This window comes from Lasioglossum baleicum, chromosome 2 (assembly GCF_051020765.1).
Source record: "Lasioglossum baleicum chromosome 2, iyLasBale1, whole genome shotgun sequence".
Lineage (NCBI taxonomy): Eukaryota > Metazoa > Arthropoda > Insecta > Hymenoptera > Halictidae > Lasioglossum > Lasioglossum baleicum.
This window is the reverse complement of record NC_134930.1, coordinates 18,658,770-18,685,953: the sequence shown is the minus strand read 5'-3', so window position 1 is coordinate 18,685,953 and position 27,184 is coordinate 18,658,770. Positions and strand designations below refer to the sequence as shown.

At 40.3% G+C, this 27,184-nt stretch overlaps 3 protein-coding genes across 8 annotated transcripts; 2 read left to right on the top strand and 1 right to left on the bottom strand.

Annotated features, from left to right (window-relative positions):
• Positions 1 to 8,231: 8,231 nt before the first annotated feature.
• On the bottom strand, positions 8,232 to 9,500 carry LOC143218513 (PI-actitoxin-Aeq3a-like). Its single transcript, XM_076443737.1, has 2 exons — positions 9,367 to 9,500; positions 8,232 to 8,738 (listed from the first exon to the last, which is right to left on the bottom strand). Exons 1-2 carry the CDS (start codon positions 9,443 to 9,445, stop codon positions 8,578 to 8,580), a joined length of 240 nt encoding a protein of 79 aa, XP_076299852.1. The 5' UTR covers positions 9,446 to 9,500; the 3' UTR covers positions 8,232 to 8,577.
• Positions 9,501 to 11,155: 1,655 nt separating this feature from the next.
• Pop2 (CCR4-NOT transcription complex subunit Pop2) lies at positions 11,156 to 14,289 on the top strand. Of its 4 annotated transcripts, XM_076442198.1 has the most exons (8): positions 11,156 to 11,367; positions 11,778 to 11,872; positions 12,149 to 12,366; positions 12,714 to 12,899; positions 12,983 to 13,142; positions 13,222 to 13,498; positions 13,700 to 13,840; positions 13,928 to 14,289. In XM_076442198.1, the coding sequence occupies exons 3-8, from the start codon at positions 12,192 to 12,194 to the stop codon at positions 14,054 to 14,056; spliced, it is 1,068 nt and encodes a 355-aa protein (XP_076298313.1). In that variant the 5' UTR covers positions 11,156 to 11,367; positions 11,778 to 11,872; positions 12,149 to 12,191; the 3' UTR covers positions 14,057 to 14,289. The 4 variants fall into 4 exon arrangements, with proteins under 4 accessions (XP_076298313.1, XP_076298315.1, XP_076298322.1 ...); XM_076442200.1 differs by lacking the exon at positions 12,149 to 12,366 and having other exon boundaries at positions 11,163 to 11,367; XM_076442207.1 differs by lacking the exons at positions 11,156 to 11,367; positions 12,149 to 12,366 and adding an exon at positions 11,394 to 11,699.
• Positions 14,290 to 14,665: 376 nt separating this feature from the next.
• On the top strand, positions 14,666 to 26,947 carry Mesh (sushi domain containing 2 mesh). 3 transcript variants are annotated; one of them, XM_076442179.1, is made up of 16 exons: positions 14,666 to 15,889; positions 16,966 to 17,210; positions 17,930 to 18,117; positions 18,199 to 18,514; positions 18,985 to 19,153; positions 19,244 to 19,504; positions 19,837 to 20,027; positions 20,102 to 20,247; positions 20,326 to 20,607; positions 21,222 to 21,691; positions 22,346 to 22,620; positions 22,844 to 23,118; positions 23,205 to 23,359; positions 23,459 to 23,641; positions 25,736 to 25,886; positions 25,970 to 26,947. In XM_076442179.1, exons 1-16 carry the CDS (start codon positions 15,514 to 15,516, stop codon positions 26,058 to 26,060), a joined length of 3,774 nt encoding a protein of 1,257 aa, XP_076298294.1. In that variant the 5' UTR covers positions 14,666 to 15,513; the 3' UTR covers positions 26,061 to 26,947. The 3 variants fall into 3 exon arrangements, with proteins under 3 accessions (XP_076298294.1, XP_076298284.1, XP_076298305.1); XM_076442169.1 differs by lacking the exons at positions 25,736 to 25,886; positions 25,970 to 26,947 and adding an exon at positions 24,182 to 25,722; XM_076442190.1 differs by lacking the exons at positions 14,666 to 15,889; positions 25,736 to 25,886; positions 25,970 to 26,947 and adding an exon at positions 24,182 to 25,722 and having other exon boundaries at positions 15,965 to 17,210.
• Positions 26,948 to 27,184: the final 237 nt, after the last annotated feature.

Sequence of the window (27,184 nt, the reverse complement as noted above, 5' to 3'; positions counted from 1 at the left end):
TACTAATCCTGCCCCCGCGGCTCGTGCCGTGATTCAGCAACTGGAAGCGGAAAACACGTCGCGCCTAACTCGCGAACTTAGGGGAGAACGGGGTCATGGTGGTCACTTAAGCAATCATTGTATTAAAGTTAAAATATGGGGTGAAATTCATTTATTCGTACCATGGAAAAGTTAATTTACACCTAAATGTAGCCACCTAAATATTTCCTGTATTTTTGGTGACATAATAAATGTTTTTAATTCAATGAAACAGGTATCACAAGGTGAAGGAAATAAAATATATAATACATTTACAAAAATAACATTTGTGACACCATTTGCATAGCATTAAAAACATTTGGCATGTCGTCAAAAATAAAGGAGACATTTAGGTGGACCACCCTGTATATTTTTCCAACCTTGTACAGTACATTTGTCCTTCAGTTCTTCAGTGACTTGACACAATAAGATTGTATGACGGCCACAAGAATGACTATTCGTCATCTAGATTAGCAATTCGTAACAGCGTGCGACGTAATTCAAAAAATAGCTTGTCCAGCACGTCTCAGGCTTTATCTTGGCGAAATGACGAATCGTGAAAATACTGGTGACTCAACAAGGAAATTGTGCTTGAAGAACTAAGTTCCGACTTTGGCCAACGATAGACATAAAAAATTGATTATCTTCGACACGAATCCGGCTGATTAATGGATTGCTATCGCGATTATTTGTGAGTCTTATGAACACAAGGAGTCGCTTGATGTTTCTTGAACACAGCTGAAACAGCTACATAATATAGAAATCCAAATTTCGGCTCTTGAACTGTAATGTTTCTTTTCCGGTGAAAGCGGAATCAGGGTGGTGCTCGCGTTCGAGGATCATACATCTTCCAGCGAGTTGTATTTTTCAAGAGAAACGATGGGAGGGGACCCATGAAATATTGATTCCGCGGCGGTCTGTTACAAAGCTCCGAAAACAGAAACAGTAAAAAGATTTTTCAGAATTCCTAACACGTCCTTTTGCTTTCGCGAGAGGTCCATTTATTACGGTCGAAGCTGGACAGTATGGAACCCTGGAGCATTGTCCCATTGATCCGCCAGCTGATATTTTCTAGGAAAAATTTTTCACATTGTTTTCTATTATTCACGGAGTGGTCCCTCATTGGAAACTGAGAAAATTAATCAGAGTTTTGGTGTAACCCTCGTTAGTCGCAGATTAAGTTACGAGGGCGGCCTATGGCGGCCCTATTAGGATTACTTTCAAGTACCCATTGTGATCCGCTCGTTTCCATAGACCGCTGACACAAAAGAAATATAGCGTAGGACACGAGGATAGAGCCCTCGGCTATTGCCACACACGTGGCTGATAACCCGTACCGATCCTCCCCGAGCAAACACGCTGTAATTGCATGGATTCCGGATTTTTCCACCCACATACCGAGAGACCCCCGGCCTATATCTCTGTCCCTTTTACCAGCGAAAGGTTCCTGCTTCCATGGTCGCCGAGTTGCGTTTCTGAGCATCGCCTCGTAATACTTATCGGTACCTGCTTCGGGGCGAATCCGACGCGAACCTAGAATCTGCTTGCCACTCATTCACTCGTCGATCTCTCGTTATCGCCCTGAGCGGTCGTATATCGTTATTCACTACCTACGCCGTGCTGCAGAGGATAATTTACCCGAAAACGCCGGCAAAATATTCTATTTGTGAAATCTAATTAACAGTAAATATCAAATGACCGCTTTTATATTTTTCATTTTGCAATTATTGAAATTATGAAGTTCTTCACGTGGAAATTGATTCGATAAATTTCTTTGTCGAAGCACATATTATAATCAAAACTGTACAAGATATAAGTAAATTGTCATTTTTGTAAGCTGAATTATTTTCATCGCTTTTGATCCTCTAATTCTGCGGTTTCCAGCTTTTATATTTTTATATCTTATATTTTATATTTTTTTTTATATTTTGTTAAGTTTCATTCATTTGTAGATATTGCGGTGTGAAAATTAATATTTTACTAAAAAATTTTGTCTCCCAGGTTGGAAAACGCTGAACTAATTTGAACTTGCAAAATTTTCGAAACAGAACGGCACGTTCACTTCGCCATCCGTTACATAGTGTGGAAAACTTGATAAAAAAGAACAATGGACTTCGGAATTAGAAGGATCAAGCTTCAAAATGAAAATCTCAAAAATTGCAGAAACAGTTCTAGAACAGTCACGAAGTAAAATGGATTGGACAAGGAAGATTGTTCGTTTAATTTTGGAGGAAGTGTTCTCAGAATTGATTGAACAAGCGACGCGGAGAAATGCGATTCTTATGTAAATACTTCTGATCACCTGATTCCCGCAATACTCCGTTGATATCGCTCGGACAGTGAGCCCCGTCGATTCCGGGATGCACTTTGTTCGCAGGTTACCTTGTATCCAGAGCATGCCGGCTAATGTATTCCGAAGGCAATCATTGCGGTGCCTTGTTGTATGTAAATCACCGCTCTTGGCGGAGATAGATTGTCCGAGACGGTTAGCTTCGTCCCCCGTCCTTTCAAAATAGATTTCGTTCGACCGAATTTGCCACGGTGTATCCATTTTGAGGGTACGCGCTAAGGAAACGATTAATTTGAAAGTAAAATGCGATAGAACCGCAACGAGATTCGAACAAATAGTTCCTCTAGACGAGTTCGAAAAAATCGTCTCGACCTGGCACGATATCGACTTGCTCGATACGTGTGTGAGTAATACGAGCGTGTATTAGAAAACCAAGAGAGATCAGAAAATCAAGACGAACCGCGCGGCACTTTCCATTCAGAAAAATCGAACAGGATAAACGAAGAAGCGGAGGCAATTTACCTGCTAAACTAACATCCCATCATAGCTGCTATATTGTTAGAACTGCTACACGTGTTCTGTACTCGCTCAAGTTTTTGCAGTCGAGACGCAATCATGTCGGCCCCGCTTTCCAATTGCACCGTTACCACTGCAACACGCTGCAGCCGTGGCCGGGACAGGTCAAACCCTCTGAATCGCTAAGATCCTCGCCGGAATACGATCAGAAGCGTATCGTGTAGCTGTCAACTCTTTTTACCAAATAATACGCTGCTACAATAAACCGTACCCGACTTCCATCTCGATTGCTGTTTGTATTCGGCGCCTCTACGTATCGATACTACAAATTACTCTAGCTTTTTGTAAACCCGGGGAAGGAAAGCTACGTACAACGGATCGTGATCAGTAGAAATTAGCATATAGCTTTCACGTGATTATATAGCAAACTTTTTGTAAAAACAATAGAGAAAAAGCAATTTGCTTTACTTTTTTCTTTATGCTATGATACTTACCGAATTCGTCTTGGAACACATTTGCAATGTATTTGCAAAAAATTGGAGAAGACCTTGGAAAATCATGAAAAAAAGAGTTGACAAAAATAATCACGTGAAAGCTCTCTTGAAGCTCTTGAAACTCTCTTGAAATAAAATTATTTTCAACCGGACTGCTAATAACAGAGTAATCTCTACTGATTCGTGATCCACTCTGCATCCTCTAGGGATCGTGACGTCGCGAGGTAGCCGGACGACCGGTAGGTTAGCGGAAGAGTTCCCAAAACGGTGATGGCGTAGACGTACCCCTGGAAACGGAACCCGAAGGTTCGCGATTCGATAAAACCGGAGCTGCACGACTCAACTCGGCCTGATTCCCGGCATCTCCGTGACTTTCCCACGAGTCAAAGGCAGCCGACACGGGACCGCAAATGAACCCGCCGCGCCGATAAAACCTCGAATGACCGAAACGTGTTACACTTGTAACGCCGCGGGTCTGCGGCGCGATAAGATCGGCGAACGACGCGACGCGACGGGGCCACACGTTGTAACACAATGGCCGTCTCGCGACGTTACAAGCCGGCGATAACGCTCGTCAGCCTCTTCGCGGGTTAACGTAGTAAAGCACCGCGAACGAACCGTACACGGTGGTCGTCTTTTACGATCCGACCCGTAAATCCGCGCCAGTCGGAGAGAGAGATAAGTGAGTCGTCCGCCTTCCAAATACCGCGTATCGTCGATCTTCCCTTTACGTAAAGAGCCCGGATACCGTGGCGGACCCAGAAGCCCCCGCTCAGTAATGGATCTCACTTCCAACCTAATTCAATCTAATCGTTAGCGGGACTTCGCCGTGTACGGAACGTACACACGCACACATACACAGAGTGTAAGAGAGAGAGAGATAGGAACACACCTAAGGTAGTAACTCCGAAGGATGTACGAGACACGGGCTGGCAAGATTCGAGATCGTTACACGTACCCCGCGAAGTTACTAATTCGACGAATCCACTGCATGCTGCCGGTTTTACGGCGAGTCCCTGACAGCCGGGACGTCAAGAACCGTCGTCGAGACGCTATGGGGGTACGGAGCTGTTTTAGTCTCGCTGAATAATAGATGGAGCTCGGAATTAGGGTAGAGGGTGGTGATGTGGAACAGATGATTTTGAGAGCTTGACAATGGAGGGACTTTGGTTTTTCTTAGCGGGAGATAATTTCTTGGATCCCTTCGTGGTCAGTAGATCTACGTATTCAACCCTCGCTTGGGCAACGAATTATTTCTTCTTAATGGGACTTATGCGAGAGGATGAAGGACAATCTGTTAGTTTCCTTCATGTTGTGAGTTTTTTGCACAAGGTCGTTTCAACAAAAGTAGCCCAGTGTGAACTTTCTATACAAGGGCATTTTAATGATTTTTTCTTAACACCCAGTATATAAATAAAGGTTTTTAATATATATTAACGGCATTAAATATAGCACGGTATATTCAATAGGTCCAGATGGTCCACTAGTTCAACAACGACCAAGAGAAAGCATCCTTGCGGCCAGCGTGTCAAGCTAACGTCTGTACCTTAACCACAGGAACCGATTTTGGCAACGGTGCAATTTATCCTGCTTGTCCACCCCTGTTAGTGGTTTGTGTCCTACCTGATTTCCGAATTAGGGCTACGCGCTCATAATTACTCGAACAACTTTGGACGTTCAAAAAGTAGAATGTTACACTTGAGAAATAATTTACGTGCAAGACTTGTGGACTTAATGGTGCTTACTAAAAATCTATTTGGTAACCTTCCAACTTGAAACATTTATTATATAATTATTAGAGATAGAATATTTATACAAAATTAAAATATTTACTAGCTGAATTGCGACGAATTGGAGTGAAATAGAAAATTTATAATATAAGAGTAATTTCTAATTCTGGCAATATATAAATTTACTCTTTGAAATTACACCTATTCATTTTTGCCATAAATGCATCAAATCCGCTGTCTAATAATTATAGTCGCAACCTGCTCTGAATTTTTAGCGTTTAAACAACCAATTCTATTAATTTTTGGTAATATTTTATGTCTGATATGTTTGATAATTTCTACAATTTAGTGTACAATTTAGGATGCATAAAAATGAATAAAAAATAATTCACACTAACGATAACATAGGATTGTCGCATATATCTCTCATAAATAAAATAAATTCCAAAATCTCTGACATTCGACTAATTATGAATAATACCGTGCAGGTGGAAGCCCGAGCCCTGCATAGACTCTGTACAACCCACCACTATAAATATCTAAATAACCGCTGAATGCGGTAATATTTGCCTGCGGTATATATACGCAAACGTCACTAACACACAGTATGAGAGCAGTTCAGAAATTGCTGCTAGAAATACTTCATCACTAGACCGCGGGTTTTACGGCAAACTTTGTGCATTTATCATCAGGTGAATTTCAAAACGACATATCTATGTGACCCCTGCACAATAATTAGCAGTTTAGCGTGCTTTAACTTCTCGAAAAAACGCTCCAGTAGTTCAATCCACTGCGGAGATAATATCTGTAACATTTCCATAATTCCTGATCCGCGGAGGGTTAATTGGTCTCGACAGATCCACGCAACAGACGCTCGACTTTCACACGTTCCTGTGGTAGGCAATCGCTTTCAGGCGACTTGTAGCATACATGCCGCTCGCCGAAAAATATCCAATAATGTATGAAATTATCTTCGGTCTCCGTTACAGGACACTAATTGTAAGAATACCAACGAACTGGTCCGCAGAAGTTTCTCGGGAGCCGGTGATCGGTGGTACACAGTCAGTCACATACTATACTTGATGCACACATTTTTTCATGAATGGACCAATCGACTTTCTCGCGAAGCTATAAAAATTAATATACAGTGGGTGTACAAAGTATCGGATCCGTTTTGAAAAAGTTATTCGTTTCTAAAAGGAGTACGAGTACTTTGTACACCCACTGTACTATTAGATTCGAGGGAAAGTTTTGAAGAAAACATTTGAATCAATTTATAAAATCGAGTGGTTACTCAAAATATTAAATATGTCGATATCTAATCAATTGTTAAACATTCAAATATTGTATGAGGTATTACATCAATTTTATATCCAAAGAAAAAAATTAATACAGAACGGAATTATTCTAGGTCGGAAGAAATGTTCAATTTTCGAGTTAAAGGGTTGATATGTGTAAAGGGTTAATATTATTTAATTTCCATTATTTCTAACAACTTGTTGCCATCTTTCAGATAACCTGTCAATCCCAGTTTCCCAATGACTCACTAGCAACATGTGTTTTTGATTCACAAGCAAAATTACCTGCTCATTTAAAATACGTCAGAACATTCCCTCCAACCTAATTAATGACGGGTAGTACATAATTTTGAAAACTGATCCTTCTAGTTCTGCGGAAGAACTGAGGTCAACTGGCCCATCGGTAAAAAGGTTACTCCGCTTTGAAATGTGTGCCATCGATGATGCGACTGACTGTATATCTTCTCGCAGGGTGGCACGCACGTGGCCGTGTTCCCGTGATCATACTTGACTGACAGTTTTGCAATCGCGGCGGAGTGGTGTAATCGAACGATGGAAAGAAAGAAAGTGGTCGACCCCTGGTAGCTCGAGGAACGATCGCGTCGTGCGGTGTTCCCGGCAATTACCTGTGTTCTGTTTGTTGAACTGGAACCGTACGTGTGTCGCCCGGTGATCTCCAGTTCCACTCATGCTTAAAATTATCCAATTTCTCTATTATCGTAGATACGTGCGTGCGTGCGTGCACGTGAACGCTTATTATTGACCACACCTTGCGCAGGGAAATATTTTAACGATACCACCGCGCCGGCTCGGCCAGGCTCTTCGGCCTGTCCACTTAGGGTCTTCGATAATAGTGATCGTGTATCGTACGTTCACTGGCTTCTTTTGCGTACGCACTGTTACACGTTGTTTCGTGATCCGCAGATCTAACGGGCCGGTATCAATCTTATCCGAGCGTTTAACGCGTTGACAACGGGACGCGCTGTACGCTCTGAGGAATTTCGTACCGTTTCTCTGCACGGAACGCTGCAGACGGAGATGATCATGATGCTTGTGGAGCAAGCAGATGCAAATTGTGTATCTTTCGTAATATTAATTTTTCTTTCACTTACACAAATTTTTCACTCTTCGGAATTAGTGAGACGCTTAAAATGATACAGTATTTTCTCGAGAAATGGCGCAAATGTTTGGCTTTTAAGGGGGTATTCTTTATTCCAAGATTACAAGGGTGCGGGATGCGCCTTCTCATTTCTTGATAATGCAAAGATGCAGCTTTTCAGTAGTCAAAAGCGCTAGATAAAAGATCAATCTTGACCGCTGTCTCCCTCAAAAGTCCAACTTTTACGTTTACGAGGCGTAATTTGCATTATTCGGCAGCATGTAGCTGTCGCAGCTTTATGGAAATAGCTGCATGCGTAAATTTAGTATAGTACAGTAAATTTATGATAGCTGATAAATAAATTTTACGGTTAAAAGTAATAGGGTTTTATCAGTGCATTGTCGACCGCCCAAAAGTAACACTATCCGTAGAAACGAAAGTCACACTATGCGAGGGAAGACTATAGTTGTTGAGAATGAAATTGAAAAACAGTTCTAATCCTATCTGTTTATATAAAGTTAATAATCTATTTAGAGAGGAGAGAAAAAAATGAGAAAAGGGGAAGGATGAGAGCGTGAGAGAAAAAGGAGAGAATTGTAAAGGGAACGGGATCTCCTTGTAACCCGTAAGGGAACGAATTAATCTCTGGTTTTCTATCTAGCCTAATCAATGTTTTCCTTATTGACCGCATTTAAATAAGCTATCTCGATAATCGTGTTGTCCCGATGTCTCCTGACGTATCGTCGAGACACTGAATAATAAGATACCGATCGATTCGAATCTGGGTTTAGAAAAATAACAAAGTTGTTGCTACAACATCTGATTTGGTGTTTATTTCGTGATAACAATCATTAGAGAGAAACCGAACTTATATCATCCACCTTATGTACAATTCACATATTTCTCCTCCAAACATATTGTATACGAATAGGTTGTTCTCAGTGCCAGAGTTGGGCAAAAATTTTATTTAAGTAAAAATTTCGATAAAGTGGATTTAAAACCTACTTGGGAAAAATCGACTTTATTCGAAATTTTTATTTAAATAAAATTTTTTCCCAACTTTGCGCAGTACACAGGGACAGTAAAATGTTTTGTGTTTTGCTCTTTTTTTAATTCGCACTCAGAATCGCGTTCACGCGCAGAATTGTCGGCAATCGTTGCGATTCATGTAATTGTTTTGGTTTCCGCCACATCCTCCGTAGGTGAACTCTTCACACTGATGTGTTTCGGGGTTGTATCCGTATCTCTTGAACATTCCTCTGCATGGACCGCGCACCAATGGCAACAAACATTCTACGAATGAATCATGGTCGTTATTGAAAGAAACATGCACATAGTCCAATTGCTTTAAAAATTAGGAAAAAATAAAAGATCCACCTACAGTAATGTACGAATATTTGTGAACACCGAATTACATCTAAACATTTCACGCAATAATCAAAGAATAATTTGTAGCACACCGGTGATCAATTCTAAAGAACGATTGCTGTCAAACACGAAACCGTAGGTTCTTTAAAAAGCTGTTCACTCGAGATACTAAATGATTATTCGTAGATAACGTGCGTATGTATCAGTGACAAGGTTCTATTCAAGGTGAAACTCGTAATACGAAGAATTGTCGCGAAAATGTTGAAATATTGAACGAATAAACTGTTTCGTTTGTTTTATAACTGTGTTTCGTTGCAATTATTATTATAAAAATTACCTTTCGTAAATTGATCGAAGTAATACACTTTTTAGAATTGGCTTCAACTAAACTATTTTCTAATAAAAATCTATCAATAAATAAATTCAAGCGTGTCACACTTTAAAATTGAGTTCGATGCACAATGAAAATGTCTAACCAAAATCCACTTGTCAAACTTGGTTTCTATATTGTTGAATGTTGCTCTTTGCAGAAGAAAAGAGAATAATTACGTACGTGGTCCAACTGAGGCGGAGACTTCGATCGCCAAGCAGCAAGCGACGAGGAAGAGGAATGCGACGACTTTTCCGTTCATTTTACAAACTGGTAGTGTTCTGAGTGCGCAAAACAATTTCTGATTGCAACTCCGTTGTCACACGTTGTTGACTTTATATATATATCGCTCGCGGCGGCTCGATAGGAAATCTTCGTAAGATTAACGGCGTCCGTATGTTTGTTAAACGCACACATGAACGCGCGCGATCTGTCGTTGTACTCCCATTCCTTTGATCGAATCGTTTAAGTGGGAGCAAACCGTGAAAAGAATGATTGAAATCTAGCTAACAAATTGCCTAACCGAAGCACGTTAATCCCTTACGCGACTGGTGACAAACGGTTTGTTCGCGGCGCTGCGACCGTGAAGTTAAATGGCACTGAGTCAGAAGATAAACTATTTGTCTATTATCCGTTTGTTAACGACGATAACCCATTGGATTTCACGAAGCGTTGCAGTCGTTCTCAGTTGCTGATGCGATGCATATTTCCTTGTTGAACTTTCGACATGACAATGTAGAAATCTGCTATCGCTGACATTTGATCACTAGATTGCGGATCTTTTGTGCAAAATCAAAATTTCCTACCTGAATCGCGACAAACCGGAGTGAAATAGAGAGTTATTTTCTGTTTTAATGTGTTTAACAAGCTGAAGGTAGTACAATAGCATTTTTGAATTCTTCTAATGGCCTCACTGCTTTAAATTACACCTCCCCATTTTTTTCATCGACTCATCAAATCCGCAGTGCAATGGTCACTCAAAGAATTATTTCAGCATGTATTAAAGGTAGAAAAATTATAATTGTCCATTATTATGTGAAAATTGTGAAAGAAAATACATTAAAAGAATTAAACGATGTTGAAAGAGGAAAAGCATTATCTTTCAACACCTGTTTCTTACAACTGATTTGGACAATCTATATTTTGCATAAAATTTCCCAGTCTAATCAGTATATTTACCATATTGGGGCGAAGGGATAACGAATAAACTTTATCTCCAGTAGAATCATCTGGGATAATGGAACCCCGAACCCCCCTTATCACCGATCAATCTTGTTATGCGATAATAATTAACGATAAACAACGCTTCAGAAATCGAGAGTTCATCAATATCTTGATCAACTTATATCTTAGCCAGACGGTGCTGAATTAATAGTGATTCTTCCCGAAAATGATTGAAAGCAAGACACATACAGTTTACAACAATTGAAAATTTATTTCTTCTTGTAACAACATTCCGTTGAAATAAAATAAGACTATCTTCCAATTCTTGTAATGTTTTTATTGTTTCCCGTAAAACGCACGAGCCGGAACCGATTTTTCTGTATTAATAGCTGAAAAACTTTGATTAACATTAGTTAACACACAAGGAACATGATTTAAAATAATTTAAACTGTAGCTGTTTTTGCAATTGCAGCAGAAGTGCGATTATAATAAGCAGATCGAAATATTTCGATAAAAGGTTTGGACCGTGCTAAAATGAATATTTTGCTCTTATCAGCAACAATTGATAATTGCTCGGTCGAGCACCGAGAGAGCAGATTTTTCTAATTGCGCGGGAAAATCAATCGTCGCGCCGTGTTTGCTACGCGGCAAGATCAGGAAACGTTGACTATTGGCTCGAATGGTAATCGATTAGGATAATGCCCGTCGCACCCTCTAGATTTAATAACAATGAAATGGGTTCTCGGTATTTCAGATTATAAGGCACGAAACTCGAATATGGTGATTGGTCTACTCTTATACGTGGTCCGTGGCCACAGACTATAAAGAAAACCACTCTAGCGATTTTGGCGCCCTAACTTTAGGTGTTGTATAGAGGGATTCGTTGCGTTGAATTTGGAAACTCGTTTAACCTGTTCGCGTAGTGACAGAAGATTTAAAGGCGCGATAAGTGTTTTAGAAACCAGTGTTTCGCGTGATACATTGTAAAACATCGTGCGGAAAAACGAGCACACAGAGAGGTACACCAAGACACTCACTTCTTTCATATTCACGTGAACAAATCGTTTTTGTTTATCCGATATACATAACCTAGTTTCCCGAAAGAACGGTTTTTCATTCCGATGATAAAGCCCCCGCAGAACGTTCTCTACTTGTTTAATAACTCACGCCGATTATGTCTCGTATTAACGTTGCGTTCATTAAATTCCGCTTATCGTATACTCGCTATGACAAGTGATACCTGTTTGCACGGAATCCTAACCTTCAAATTGTAGTGTTTATTTGGCAACTATTGGAGTTAAATTAGTAAGCTGTTCGTCGAATCGACGTGTACGCAGCATGTACGAATTATGTCAGTAATGTTGTGTATGTGTATTATGCAATAAAAATTGTTTGATTAGTGATAACATATATGCGAATATGCCTACAGTGATATGAAGAGGGTAAAGCTGTGACGGTGGGAATCAAACATAAAAATAGCCCCGGTGACGACAGGAATATCTAACCTTATGCCCTCGGCTACCGGTACGTATGAAATTTTACGTAAACACATATATGTATCGTTGCCTTTTTTCATTCGACTACCATTCTTCGTACAAGCTCTAGAACGCACAGTTAGCCTGTAACTTGTGTCGATAGAGGCCATAGGAATTTTCTAACGGATTAAACGTTAAGGAACATGCTCCAAATTCAAATTTATTCAACTCAAATAATGCTTCGGTTGTAGGACGAATACTGAAGGTGAAATGTACGAACACATGTTCTTTTTAATAACAAAAATATGGCGCATACGTATTGCAGGAACGGTGAGGCACGATAGATAGAGTACTTTGGATTCTTGTGGATGAAATTACACGGGCTATCTGTACAGAAGAGCTGCATAATCGAAGTTTGCTTTAAGAGTAGTAGAATTGTATTAAGCTATGCGATGAAGTTCTTAAGCAATATACAGTCCCTGTTGCTGCAAGAAAAGGTGTCCACTTTCAGAGAGTTTCAGAAGAATGCACAGATATTAGAAGGTGCAGTTGCATGAGCCATTTTCTATAGGCTCTGTAAGATGATAATTAATTTCATACATCGTTTCTAGTTGAATAAGCTCCGAACAATTTGTACCTAGATCTTTAGAGTAGATAGAAGTAAATCGAGCTAGTAATATGTTCAATTTATCATGCGAAATGTATCCTCTTTGTATATCTTATAAATATGTACTTTATAATTGTCAGACATCCACGTACTTGTGTTTCGTTGAGTCAAATAATTGTATCAAAACTAATATGAAAGAATATTAAGTTGTAAAACGCGTAAAGATTATAACATTACATGATACTGTATATGGTACGATGTTGACTAGCGATCAATTTTTTAGGAGGAAACAACCCTATAGGGCAGCAGAAGGGTGGGCCGACTATGCCCAGTAATGAAGAATGTGGGATCCGAGATGTATGGGGTCACAATCTGGAAGAAGAATTCCGAACGATTCGACAAGTTGTACAACAATACCAGTACATCGCTATGGACACTGAATTTCCTGGAGTAGTAGCTAGACCTATCGGTACAATGAAAATCTTTATAATTTTCAAACGTTTCTTCACGGATGATTATAATTGCTTACAAAATCGTTCTTTTATTTTCCAGGTGAATTCAGGACTAGTGCAGATTACCAGTACCAATTGCTACGGTGTAATGTAGATCTTTTGCGGATAATTCAATTGGGTCTTACGTTTCTTGACGAATCGGGGAACACGCCTGGGGGTAGTTACACGACGTGGCAATTCAATTTCAAATTTAATTTACAGTAAGCTTTCTCGTGCAATTAATATATAACTATGACATTACAGTATCGATAAAACGATTGATATCGTTTAATGTTTTAGGGAGGACATGTATGCACAGGACAGTATAGAAATGCTGCAAAGCAGCGGTATTCAATTCAAAAAGCATGAGGAGGAGGGCATAGATCCTCTAGATTTCGCTGAACTATTAATGACGTCGGGTATTGTTCTTGTCGATGACATAAAATGGCTATCGTTTCATTCTGGCTACGATTTCGGTTATCTATTGAAGCTTCTCACAGACCAAAATTTGCCCCAGGAAGAAAGTGAATTCTTTGAACTTCTTAGGATATATTTTCCGACAATATACGATGTAAAAGTAAGCACTGATTATTATCACTAGGGGTGTGCGAGAACCTAAAATTATCTCTAAGAATTTTCGGGATTCCCAAGAACCCTAAGATGCTTGAGAATCTCGAATATTTTCGGAAAACCGTCCCCAGTTCTCGCATACCTCTAATCATCACCTTACAACGACACTGCTGTTTCTTAATACTAATACAGAAATGTTTATGCTCAGTACTTAATGAAATCTTGCAAAAATCTGAAAGGAGGACTTCAAGAGGTAGCAGAACAATTAGAAATTCAAAGAGTGGGACCTCAACATCAAGCTGGATCTGATTCGTTACTCACTGGAATGGTTTTCTTTAAAATGCGAGAGGTAAACATAATCTTCGACTGATAATGCAACGAGTGCGATGCATGCAGCGTTTTTGGCGTGCATTCAACTGTAAATATTTTGTTTCAGATGTTTTTCGAGGACAACATTGACGATGCAAAATACTGTGGTCACTTGTACGGATTGGGAACATCATTTGTTGTAAACGGTTCGGGAGGATATCTCGAGAGCAATGGAGATAATTCTTCGCCTTCGTAATGTTAACGAAAGAGAAAAGAACAAACAACAACAAAACAAACTATCACGCCTCAGTCGGATCAGATTATTTCATTACAAATAAAATGTTATAAATAATGTTTCAATTAATGATCAAGCGTATAGTTCATATCCACGATATAACGAGTCATTGTTGTAGATCACAGACACCGTTGGTCGAAGGAGCAACAAAAAAAAAAGAAAAAGAAATGAAAACTACAGGAGAATTTTTCATATTCGTGCATTTTTTCTTTTGTACATCCTCGAACTTTTTAAGTCTTTCGTAGGTTTCTTCTGTGATACATGCTAATTAAATGAAAATATTTACGATAATGTGCAACATGAAATATGTAAGATAGTTTCTTTACAAACATTTGTGACAATATTGGTATAAAAAAAGAACAAGGAAATATAAGATTGCAGTACAAAGCAAAAAAAAAAAGAAATAAAGAGAGAGTCGAAGAAAACAGATGCTAATTTTAAGATTTTTCAAAAAATCTCTGAAGACCTGGATAGAGAATTGAAGGAGCGTTAGAGGAGAGGGTGGGAGAAGGAAATGCATGGTTGCATTGTCCCAGTACATCTATCAGTGTTCATATGTACATTTATCATACAGTGCATTTATAGATCAGTAAATCGTAAGCTCGGCAGCGTTTTAATAAATATCCGTCGAAGTGACGCTTCTCGCCAGCCTTAGACCGAGCGAGTAAAATACCAAAACGCGTAACAGAACAGAAAAAAGATCATTCTATCGTTTCTCTATGATTAAATGTCCCCACTCGAACGATTCCGTTATCCCTATAGAAGACTAAATATAGTCGATTTAGCTTCTAAAATTATTTTCCACGGCGTGGTCCCTCCCTCCTCCCTATACATACTACGTACGTTTTATTGTAACAAGCATTATCCATCAGGCTGACGGCAAAGGCAACCTTCCGCTGCGCCCTGAACGCAATCACACAAACTGCATTTCTTTTGTAAATAACACGACGTTCCAGAAATACAATAAACAACTTACTTAAACCGAAACTTTGTCAATCATTGATGTCAGGCACAACAGAACAACAGAGTCGACATGCGAGAATTTAAATGAACATTCGGCTACGCAAGCATTGCTATTAAATAACACCATGTACGTCACACAGAATGATTCATAGAGCAAATTTAATTTTTTAAACAAGTACAACAATCGTGCGATGCATCGCGCTACTTCAAGCACGTACAATTGTTTAAAGGGCGTCGACCCAGGCCCTTTTCCGGAAAGTAGGCCACTATCCCTTCGTTTATTTCATTCGTTTCAGTTTCCATGTTAGCTTATCCACCTGTAGTAAGGAGATAAACGCGCGTTATCGTAATATAACTGATATCAGCGCCGTTATCAGGATTCGTTACCTGAAGCGAGGCTCAGTGTCTTTGGACATACTAAACAAATCGGTTCATCCACCCTGGACGTATTAAAAATGCGAAACGAGCCTCGTCTCGACCGCGTTTTCGCTTTCACAACATGGACCGTTCTCGGGTGTCTTTTGCTTCTGCTGGTGGGCCAAATATCCGCCCAGAACGAGAATCAATCGTTCGAGACTACGTTCCGATTAAACGAAGGCGAGACCGACTCGAATAACGATGGAGCATCGGTACTGGGGACACCGGAAATCGTGAACAGGGAAGTGGAGGACCTGGACGAAAATGACAACCCCGTGGAGAGCGTCGACGACAACGGAAAAGAGCCAGTGGGCCCGGATTACGTCGAACCGGAACCGAAGGAGCAAGTCACTTTATCTGAAGGTATATCCGGTAGAACGATTGGAGAAAAAAGCGGAAAGTATGTTAGATACGGTGAGTGTTTCGATATCAATGGGCGTGACCGCTATTCTCTATGTTTCGCTTCCATTGTTTAGAAGCTCGAGGTTTGTTGTCTGAAAGTTCATCTTTTCTCTTCTCTCCATAAAACACGCTGCGCTCCTATTATTTTTCGTTTCACCGTGCTCAAGAAGTGTACATCGATCGCACGGCAGAGTTATTTGTTACACGGCTCCGCTAGCCAGTTAGATCTTATCTACTTTATCAGTTACTCACTCCAACGTGAATCGCTCATGAATCACTAGATATATCTGCCGTTTGCGCTTTCGTAATGAGTACTAGGTACATAATTCGTTGTCTTTCGTTCGCGGTGTGCTCTCGGGTCTGAAACCCTCTGGCACACGCGATGCTTGATGTCCAACCTTTGACTGGTATTTTGGAAGAATCACACTGGGGTTTCTCGAAAATTTTGTAATACTAATGTAGATTCAAGTATGTAATTTACGACGCCAAATGTTCCCGAGAAGTTCAAGAAACTTTATATTTGCGATTATCGTGCGAGTAGCAAGAATTAGTATACAGAAGTTCTCTTTGGAGTCATGAGGGAGTCAGGATACCAATCAAGGGTTAACCCTTAGCACTCGAGTAGTGTGATACAGAGTCGCCGCTAAAAATTACTGTGCCATTATCCGAAATATTATTTACATTACTAAATATGTCGGTATCTAATCAATTACTAAACATCTAAGTATTGAATGAGCTATTATATCAATTTCATATTTATAAAAAGAAAAAAATCATATAGAGTAAAATTATTCCAGATCGGAAGAAATGTTTAATTTTCGAGTTAAAATAGCTCCGAGTGCAAAGGGTTAATATGCGTTAAGTGCCGTGAATTTTTGTAGTCTCGAATTCTGCCAGCCTGAGATAGTTGCGAAGTACCGTCGTAATGTAACGTGCAATCAGTTGAGTCATTACTTTACAATTTCCCGTGTTCGAGCCGCGCGAGTATCTCTGTAGCGCTTAGGGCATTGTGTACACAATGTGCAATCGACATCGACATGGCGAAGTTATTGTAGAGATTGAAATTCATTGAAATGAAATTCTTTTAGATTCGAGTGATCCCCAGGCGGAGAGGTACGCGCCTTGCCCGTCCGATACAGAAGCGAACTATGTCATAACCGAACAGCGATTGAAGGAGATCCGATCGCAGTTTATGTACTGGTACTTCGACACAAGCTGCGATGGCAACAAAATGGGCGATTACCAGAAAGAGATCCAATCGTCGACGCCTCAGATACACAAGAACTTCAACTTCCAGCTGCCGTTCTACGGATTCAGATTCAATTACACCAGAGTACGTCGATGATCAATAGACTGCGAAGCGTTATGCTGGTTCCCGGTATTTCGCAAATTCGCAGATGCCAAATTGCACGAAGATCCGCAGTCTAATGACGAGACTGTAGATTTTTATGCAAAATAAAAAATGATCTTTCAATATGCTCAGAAACTTGCGAACAGAATAGACATTTTTAAAACGTAACTTTTTCACGAGTACAAAGTTAGTTTACTAAACTCACATTGGCATGGGCGAGGATAGTATGTACTATGGTTTCATCAATTTAGATTCGAGGAAATACCGACGACGCATTGAAAGATATCTCATCGCGCCGACGATAAAAAGAAATGCGATAAGTGAACTGATCCTACGTGCTTCAGAAACAGTCCAATGACGAATTACCTCGTTACCCTTAGTTAAAAAATAGAGCGAACCATTTAACACAGCGGCGCCCGGGTCCGTTTTAACCCGGAATATCATAAGCATTATATCAAACTTGTTCGAAGTGATAAAATTAAGATAGCTGTACGATTAGACGCAGTAGGAAGTGATTTTAAAAATATGAAAAAATCGTACTTGTTCGAAGCGATAAAATCGACCCAATATTTAAAAGTAAATGAGCCTGAATGGACTTCAACGCAGCCAACAATAGATTAATTTTCCATTCCTTCAGATCGACTTTCCACTCCCTTAAAATTCATCATACTCGTATATTAAACAAATTGATCACGTTTTAGATATCCATGAATGGTTATTTAGAATTCAGCGACCCTCCAGTCCACTACACGTATCCTCTCGTGTTCCCCGTAAAGGACTGGCCGAAAACGAACGATCCCAGCTTCATAGGAATATTCTTCAGCAAATGTCGCATAGGGGAAATCAGAAAAGACGACATAGATCAACGATTACCAGGAGTTTACTTCAGGTAGGCGAAGCTTGACTTCACAATCGACTGGAAAACGAAGAATATCATTTTTGAACAGAGCTTCGAATTGAAATGTTTCAGGATGGAAAGGGATCTTCAATCGAGGAAAGACAAATTCGGCGTGGAAATGCGAGAACGTGTCAAGTGGGACATCCGCCAGGGCATCATTGGTGCTGAATCATTCGACCCGAAACACGCTGCTATAATCACCTGGAAGAACATGTCTTTCGCTGGTGGTATCGACACTTCGCTGTACAAAACGAACACCTTCCAGATGGTCCTAGCTACGGACGAAGTATCAACTTATGTGATCTTCAATTACTTGAACATCCAGTGGTCCAGTCATACCGAGGCTGGTGGTGATACTACCGGCGGAGAAGGTGGTGTTCCGGCTTTCGTAAGTTCCAATATTCTTGTTTGCAACTTAACGACATTGTTAACAGTCTCTTAGAAATCGAGGATTAAAGGTTCAGGGCTTTCATATGCCACAAAAGCAGAAAGTAGATTTGTCAGTAGTTCACTAAAGATGTTCAAAAAATGTTAGAATATAAAATTCCACAGAATTTAATACGATTTTTACTTATTTCGGAGTTATAAAGGCTACTACCGCTGAAAATAAGATTTTATTTGTTTCCACTTTCTCTTGAAATTTGCTCGCAACAAAAAATCGCATAAACATCTGCAGTCTATTTATGAGCAAACGTGATTGATTAGCACTTTAATGCTGTAATCCGGCGATGCCGTTCTTACCACGCGTTGAAATCATCAAGTGGTTCGCGGCGCTCGCGGGTTTATCTTGCGAAAATCGAATTTCCTGGACTACCGGCGATCCTGAAATAATATTGTTAATGTTTTTCTTAATTCTAGATCGGTTTCAATGCTGGCAACGGCACTCAGAGCTACGAATACAAGCCCTACTCCCAAATGTCGACGATTCGCGATCTAACGGGCAGAGGCTGGGCGAATGGTTTCCCGGGACGACACATGTTCAGGATAGATGAGAAGATCATGATGGGAACATGCAACAAAGATATTGGTAAAGCTCGAACCTCTAAGGAACAATTAAATCTTCGCACTGGGTAATCTATCTCCGAGATAAGAGGCTAAATCATTGTGTATGTTACAGCTGGAGCAAACTTGCCACTGGTGTTTGCTCCCGAAAGTGGGAACATGTTAGGCGGTACCATCGTTAACATCACCGGGCCGTGTTTCAACGAGTCCGAAAAGATTCGGTGTATATTCGAGTCTGAGATGGTGATAGGCACCGTGATCGATAGGAATCGAGCCATATGTATCCAACCGTTCGTGAAAGCTCAGGGATACGTCCGGTTCGCGATTAGTATCGGAGAGAGCAAAGTCTACAACTGGAAGGGAAAATATTTCATCGGTAAGTAGGGGAAACACGAGACGGTGAAGTCATCAGAATGTTTAGAAGACAAATTCTGTGAAAGCAGGTTGCTTTAGAACGTTTGCTAACAAAGATTTCATAAGACGAACATGAACAAATCAATAATTGATAACTGGACTACGGATTTTATGCATTCATGAGAAAAATGAGTAGGCGAAATTTGCAGGAATAAGAAAATTTGATTTCCAACTTGTTGAAGTGATTAGAGATAAAAGGAAGTTTTTGCTTCTTCTCTGTTTCCTGACTTTACTTCTCCACTGTTGTAGCAACTGCTTAAAAATTGCAATGCGATTGAACCTGATGATTTCCAGAAACCCCGGCCACAGCAACCGAGAAGATCTTCGTCTCGAAAGAAGTTCACGAACGTCAACCTCGCGAGTTCAAGATCACCTGGGATCGGTACAATTTGACTAGCAACTTGAACGCTGGAGTGCAAGTGTCTCTGTGGGGCTACCGCGAAACGAAAACTCACCCGGAGTTCGAATTCATCACTACTTTGGAGGTTGGTCAATCAAGAATCGACGATAAGCAAAATATGATAGTTCATCATCTAATACGAATTCGATAAAATTCCAGAACGGACTCACAAATCAAGGCGAGTACATCGTCACGCCAGCTAAATACCGCGATGCAGACAATCCCTACCAGCAGGATATGACTTTCGGATTCATTCAACTGAACTTGACCGATCCGCAACAGACTTCTTTGATCAACATCACGCCGTATGTGACTTGTATTTGGAAAATATTCTTTCGTTTGGGGAATTTAAACATGTTTAACGGTGTGTTAATTGATCACAGGACTCTATGGAGTAGACCAATTCCGCTGGGCTGGTACTTCGGCTGGCAGTGGGAGCGTATGCTAGGTGCAAAATGGCCGCACACACTTTGCAACAAGTGGATCATGAACGATAGATACCTGAAGAATTTCGCCGCGGAAATATCTCTGTGCCCTTGCACGCTGAAACACGCTTTGAACGACAAAGGACGCTTCCTTCCGGATTACGACTGCGACAAGGACTCGAACTTGGACTGTCTCTACAACCAACACGCGCATCACTGCGTAAGGACTGGCTCACCAAGGTACGCGAAACTAAGCACGAGAATATAGTGGAGCGGTGATTTTTGTTTCTATGTGCACCGGTATGCTCTCATCACCGCTTCACTATACAGGGTGGTCCAATATCTCCTCTATTTGTGATGACTAGACTGTGGATTTTTATGCATTTATCGAAGAAATTGGTTACGTGAAATATAAAACAGTAAAAGATTAGACAAATTTAGGAGTACTATAACGAAGTCATTAAGGGATGAAATCAATTTTTATTTTATTCCTGCTTCCCACAATAAAAGCAGAACATTTTTATTAATATATCTAAATGAGTTTTAATGTCAAGCAGAATACGCAAGGAAAATAGATATACATTTACAAGAAAAAAAATATCGATGATCTTGAAAACTCCGGGAAAGAAGACCTTGAGAAAAAAATAACATGAACATATACACAATAAATAAATACATTGCATTAAAAACAATTGTTATGACATAGAAAATAAAGGAGATATTTAGGTGGACCACCCTGCATACAGTGCCATTTAATTACTTAATTGTATGCAGTCGCATTTAATTGTTTAACTGGTTGCATGTGCATTCGATGTAGCTAAAGCATTGGTCCAATGTTTCTGTATGAATCGTAGTATGGACGGCTCCGAGCAACAATGCTGTTACGACAAATACGGGTACCTGATGCTGACGTATGATCAGCAAGAGGGTTCAAGGCCACACCGATCCCATAACTTGGGATACTACCCGTGGGACGAGGCCAACAAGGTTCCAACCCTGTCTCACTGGCACCACGATGTGATACCGATCTACCTGTGCTGCAAGTGGCAAGAGGAACACTCTGTCGGTTGCGAAACCTTCAGATACGAGAGACGACCGACGCAGGATTGCGTGGCTTATCAATCGCCAGCGGTGGCGACTGTGTTCGGAGACCCCCATATCGTCACGTTCGATAATTTACAGTACACCTTCAACGGAAAGGGAGAATTCGTTCTGCTCCGGGTGAACCACGCTAGGGATAAGCTCGATGTGCAAGGCAGATTTGAACAGCTGCCGGACAATATTCACGGGGAAGTCAGAGCTACGCAACTGACCTCCATTGCAGGTAACCCATGCAAAGGGTGTAGCCGGTTATAGCGGTTAACCCCTTGTCCTACGATTTATTATACGGTTTCAGTGATTAGAACTTTTTTATAGATCGTAATTTCCTGAAACAGGAGAAAATTTATATGTATTGTGTGCCTATGCAGGGTGTGGCCGGACGGGTGGTACAATCGGACGGGGGATGATTCTACATGTAAAAATTAGTCGAAAAAAAGGAATAACATTTTCAGAATTTTCAGAGGACAGGCTTTGAAGATCCGTCGTGTTTCGTGCTTCAGTATAAGCAGCAAGTAGAATCGGTTGGTCATGATCAGACGCGTCAGACGATTCCTATCAATTTTCTTGAAAACGAGACGTTAAACGAGAAAATGATATCCTTTTTTTTCGACTTATTTTTACATGTCCGGCCACACCCAGTATATACTCTAATAGCTGTACATTAACGAAACCCAAAGGAATTTTATTTGAGTTCAAAGGAAATTAATAACATACATATTTATTAGACTCCATTCTGAATCTTCATCACGAGTCTGACACGAGGGGTTAAAAACGCTCTTCACATCGTCAAAATCAGCTGAAGGACGTTTTTGACCCTCTTTCCCCCGATGAATAACAAGATTATTCAAACGCGTGGATGTTCTGATTCGGTCCACAGCAAGGGGCAACAATTCCGTTCCCATCGAAGTTCGTTTGAGACCGAAGCACGCCCAATGGAGATATCGGCTGGATGTTTTCGCGGACAAACGACGAGTATACTTCGACAGACCGTCCTTGAAATTCCAGCACTTCCCCGGGGTTGTAGTCTACACGCCCACGTACATCTTGAACCAGAGCGAAGTGATCATCATGTTCGACACCGGTGCAGGCGTGGAAGTGGTCGAGAACGAGGGATTCATGTCGGCCAGAGTCTATCTACCTTGGACCTACTTGGTACGGTTCGAAATGTTCGAGTCTTAACTTTGAATTAATCAAAACATTAAATTTAGCGTTTCAAGCATAAACAAAGGTGTCGACTGCACTTGAAGTAATTATTTTAAATAAAGATGTATTTATGTTGGAGTCATCTAAAGTTCCATGTGAACAGTTACGTAAAAAATGGAGTGCGAGTAACTGAAAGTCAAAAGTTTCAACAAAGTGTCTCGATCTATTCCAGAACAAGACCAAAGGCCTTTTCGGCAAATGGAACAACGATATGACGGACGATTTAATGGGTCCCGACGGTACAGTAGTCGGCTCAGGGAATTTGAACCACTTCGAAGCTCTGCACAAAGATTTCGCGGTGAAATGGATGCTGGAGGACAAGGAGAGCGACTTGATAGGTGGTACACTGTTTACTCGAGAATTCGGAAGAACTGCGAGCTACTATGCGAACAAAACGTTCGAGCCCGAGTGGCGGAAGCAACCTGAAGATTTCGTGCCGAGTAACAGGTAGCTACAAGGTCGCATCAAAGCGATAAATTATTCAATCGATAGGGATAGGGTTCAGAGAAATAAGTTATCTCGCGTTTTTACAGATCGTACGACATCCAGCGAGCCCACGATCTCTGTGCAGATTCTTATCAATGCCAATACGATTACGCGATGTCGTTGAACAGGGATCTGGCGCACTTCACGAAGAATTATTACGACTCGTACTCGCAGATCAGGCATACCAACGAAGACGACCCAGGTAAGATGTTCAGGATGGCAGGATTTGGATTCATGTTGATTTAGAGATATTAAATTGAAGAGTAACACAATATTTACTGCTGTCCTCTTTTGGTTACAGCGATTTCGTGCGGCGTATTGGAGACGCCCCGGTTCGGTCGTAAGAGTAACTTCTTCTTCACACCTGGCACGAAGGTGACCTTCGAGTGCAACCAGGACTTCATACTTGTGGGCGACCAACGACGAGTCTGCATGCCTGATGGACGATGGGATGTGCCAGAATATGGGTACACGGAATGTCTGCGTGAGTATTTCAGCGATCTAATACAGTGGTCAGCAAGTTTTCCATTTCTCGGCCGGTTTTTGTATCGATAGGTTTCCACATTCTCGAGGAGGCACTATTGCCAATGCGGTTTTCCATTCATCATTGCAAAAGACTGTCCTTTTTAAGTTTAATACTTGCCGACCACTGACCTAATACTATCATATGAAACATTCCTTCAATACGCTATTCAAGGTCCTAGTTCGAGATGCTAAAATTACAGAAAAAGCTTGAAAACTTTATCAGGTGGCCTCTCACCATTTTTATGAAAGTTCCGTATATAATATAACAAGCGACTTACCAGACCAATTACTTTGAGCAGCGTAAATTGCCCTACATCGCATTCACACATGGTACACCTACCGCAATTCTACCTTCTACTATCGCTATTCTCATTCTCCGCAACAACCATCTCTCGAGCGTCACAATCTCGCCAAAGTTCTCGATTCGATCGGACCATTATCACGGATTTCTAAGTGACGGAGTGTGAAATAAAAGGTGTTTGGTATTACACAACTATAGGTGAGGTCGAGTATACCCAGCGCACAGCATGGACGACGATGGGTATTATTTGCATCGTGTTAATCCCTATAGTCGCATGCGTGGCAGGTGCCTTTTTCCTTATTCGAAAGAACCAGACGAAAGAAAGCTCGGATAAGTCGTGGCGTTATTCGCAACGCGGCACTGCCATGGACGATTCAATTTTGTCGAGACAGAGCACGCCGTTGAAGACGTTCGACAGACCAATTTCGCCGGATAGCGACTTTAGCACCGCAACCACCGCTAGCAAAAAGAGGCATAGCTATGAGAAAGTCTACCGTACGAACGAGCCCCTGCCGGATAAGCCGGATATCGAATTCGAGGAGAAAGACTGGGACCTTAAAGAGCCCCAGTCCCCGACAGACTCGGAAAAGAGCACCGCTGACTCGATTAGGAAATCTGGCAGTCCCACCAAAGAGAGCGACGTTTAAACCAAATTAGAGGATGTCAGTCGATCGATCTTTCGAGTTTAACTTTTCAATGGGGTGACACCTTTCATTCGTCAACACAGACATATTTCGAGATCTTAAAATAGTATGTAGTAAACAAGCAGGCTAGTATTTCGTGACCAGAACGCTTCATAACATTTTCATTCTGAAATCGGACATTTCATATGCAACAACGTAATACAATAGAATTCACGCCAGTATGCATAGTGGAATTATGCATTGTGACGGACTAAAGATAGCTAACGTAAATAAAACGTAAATTAGACTGAACGGATTCGCTCATGACTAACTATAATGTAGACACTTTTTAACAATTCTTATAGTATTCTTCTCGCACCCGGAAGTGTATCACTTACGCATCGAAATCACCGCAAGCATGTACCTTTCATGACAAGTATTTATATAAACTTTTTCCTCGTCAATTTTCGAGATTAAATAGCGCGCGCGACGAGCATGATTCGCAAAACGCATCCCCATCGTGGAGAATAGCTCCTTTATCATGTGTGTAGATTGCTTTTGTTGTTGCTGTGGAATAGAAATGTGTCGGAACATGAATACAGTTTAACGAATAACAGTTTCGCATTGATGAAAAATGTATGATAAGAGCAAATTTCGAGCGCGCTAAAACGAAGTACAATTTACAAATTTAATGATAACATTCGATACAGCACGATTGTACGAGATGCTTGGTAACTAATGTAAGAGCACAGTTCAATAAACGATTTCTTTTTTATACCTTCAAATTACTCAGGAAATTTCTATTCCACACGCATTCGTTGCAACACTCGAGTAAATGTTTGGAATGTTGTTTGAAACCGTTTCAGTGGAATGGAAATTTCCACAAGGATTATTGTCATCGCTTTCTGTTACTTCTATCCCGTCACCTCTATCCTTTCTTATTTATTTAATCTCATAACTGGAGAACGTTATGTGCACACACCACACACAATTTACACAACTATACTTACTATGAATATGCATGTCTGCATACTTGAACCCAACTCACCAGATTACTCAAATTATTACTTTGTTTATCGGTCTTATTTCACGCGTATATTAATGCCGTCGATTTCATTAAAAATCACAGGTCAACAGGAATACAGCTCACGTCAGGCTGGTATTACAAGTGGTATAATACTTGTCTGCATAATACCGATTATACTCCTAATAATTCTTGTGGCAGTCAGATTCTTTAAGAAACAAAAGAAGGAGCGTGAGGAGGAGTTAGAACGGTCCAGGTATTGTGCTAAACGAAATTTCTAAACCATGACGCTTTTTGTGCAGAATAACATTGTCTTCAAATAAACGTTTTCATTCATAGAGTAAGAAGTGCTGAGCTACAAAGACTAAGGAGACTTAAAGAAGAGGAAGAGCCTGTTCCTTACACCAGTAGAGCAACAGAAATTAATTGATTAGCATTACGTGCACTTTTTGTAATAACTTTTTTATAACTTGATTCGTATCATCGTACATTATATTATATCTGCCATTTTCTTACGCCAATATGTAATCACTAGACTGCAGATTTTATATGGACATGTTAAAAATATTTAAGGACACCAATGTATTAGTTTCATCAAAATAGGTTAATTAAAAGAAGAATAAAATTTTTATTTGGCTCTCCTGTGTCCTGCAATCAATGCGAACATTTTTTATTCTGCATAAAGATCCGCAGTCTAGTAATCATACACATGTTAAATAAGCATCATTGATTAGTCTTAATTAGACAAAATAATTTGTCGTATAAGCTCTTTGTAAAATCAAGCATTTATTTAAAGATAGATACCTATCGATTTCATTGAAACTACTTGTCTAACGTATATCGTATTTAAGACCATGGTAAAGTAGTTTATTTATTCCCTAATAAGTGATGTAGAATTCGATATTCATTGTGATTTTGTACTGTTGCCAACAGAAAGAGACTGCAAAATATAATAAACTATAAATACACATTTGTCAATGTGTCTCCAATGGAATTGTTAATCTATAAAAAAGAAAGAATGCAATTTATGGCACCGACGAGATACTATTAATAGTATCTCGTCGGTGTTTATGGTATTGATCTCGTCTGTTATTCGACGCATGGTACAATGATACTGTTTCCAGCAGCACATAAAGTAGTCACATGCTCATCGTTGCGGTTTCGGATCCAGCGAGGGCAGCACATCCATATTCATTACTTAATTGAAATAATATATCCACCACAGTTCGTTGTCTTTCTCCGGATCAGTTGTTCCATAATATGATAAATGAACTCCAAGTTATCTCTTGTCTCTCGTTCTATGCAGAAATAAATTTTCATAAATTATAATAAACATCGCAATTGAATTCAACAGTTTTATGAATACACGGATAGGCTAATTTGTACATTCTCCTTCAAACTAAATCCTTTCCAGCCACATGGAACGAAAAGTTCCGCGATCACCGGGCATACGAGGAAATAAAACTTCAGAGTGTCCCTTAATCGTGTGCATACACGATCCCCGCAAATAATGGTGTGCAAATTCCCCATATGTATCCCTTTGCCTTTCCCTTT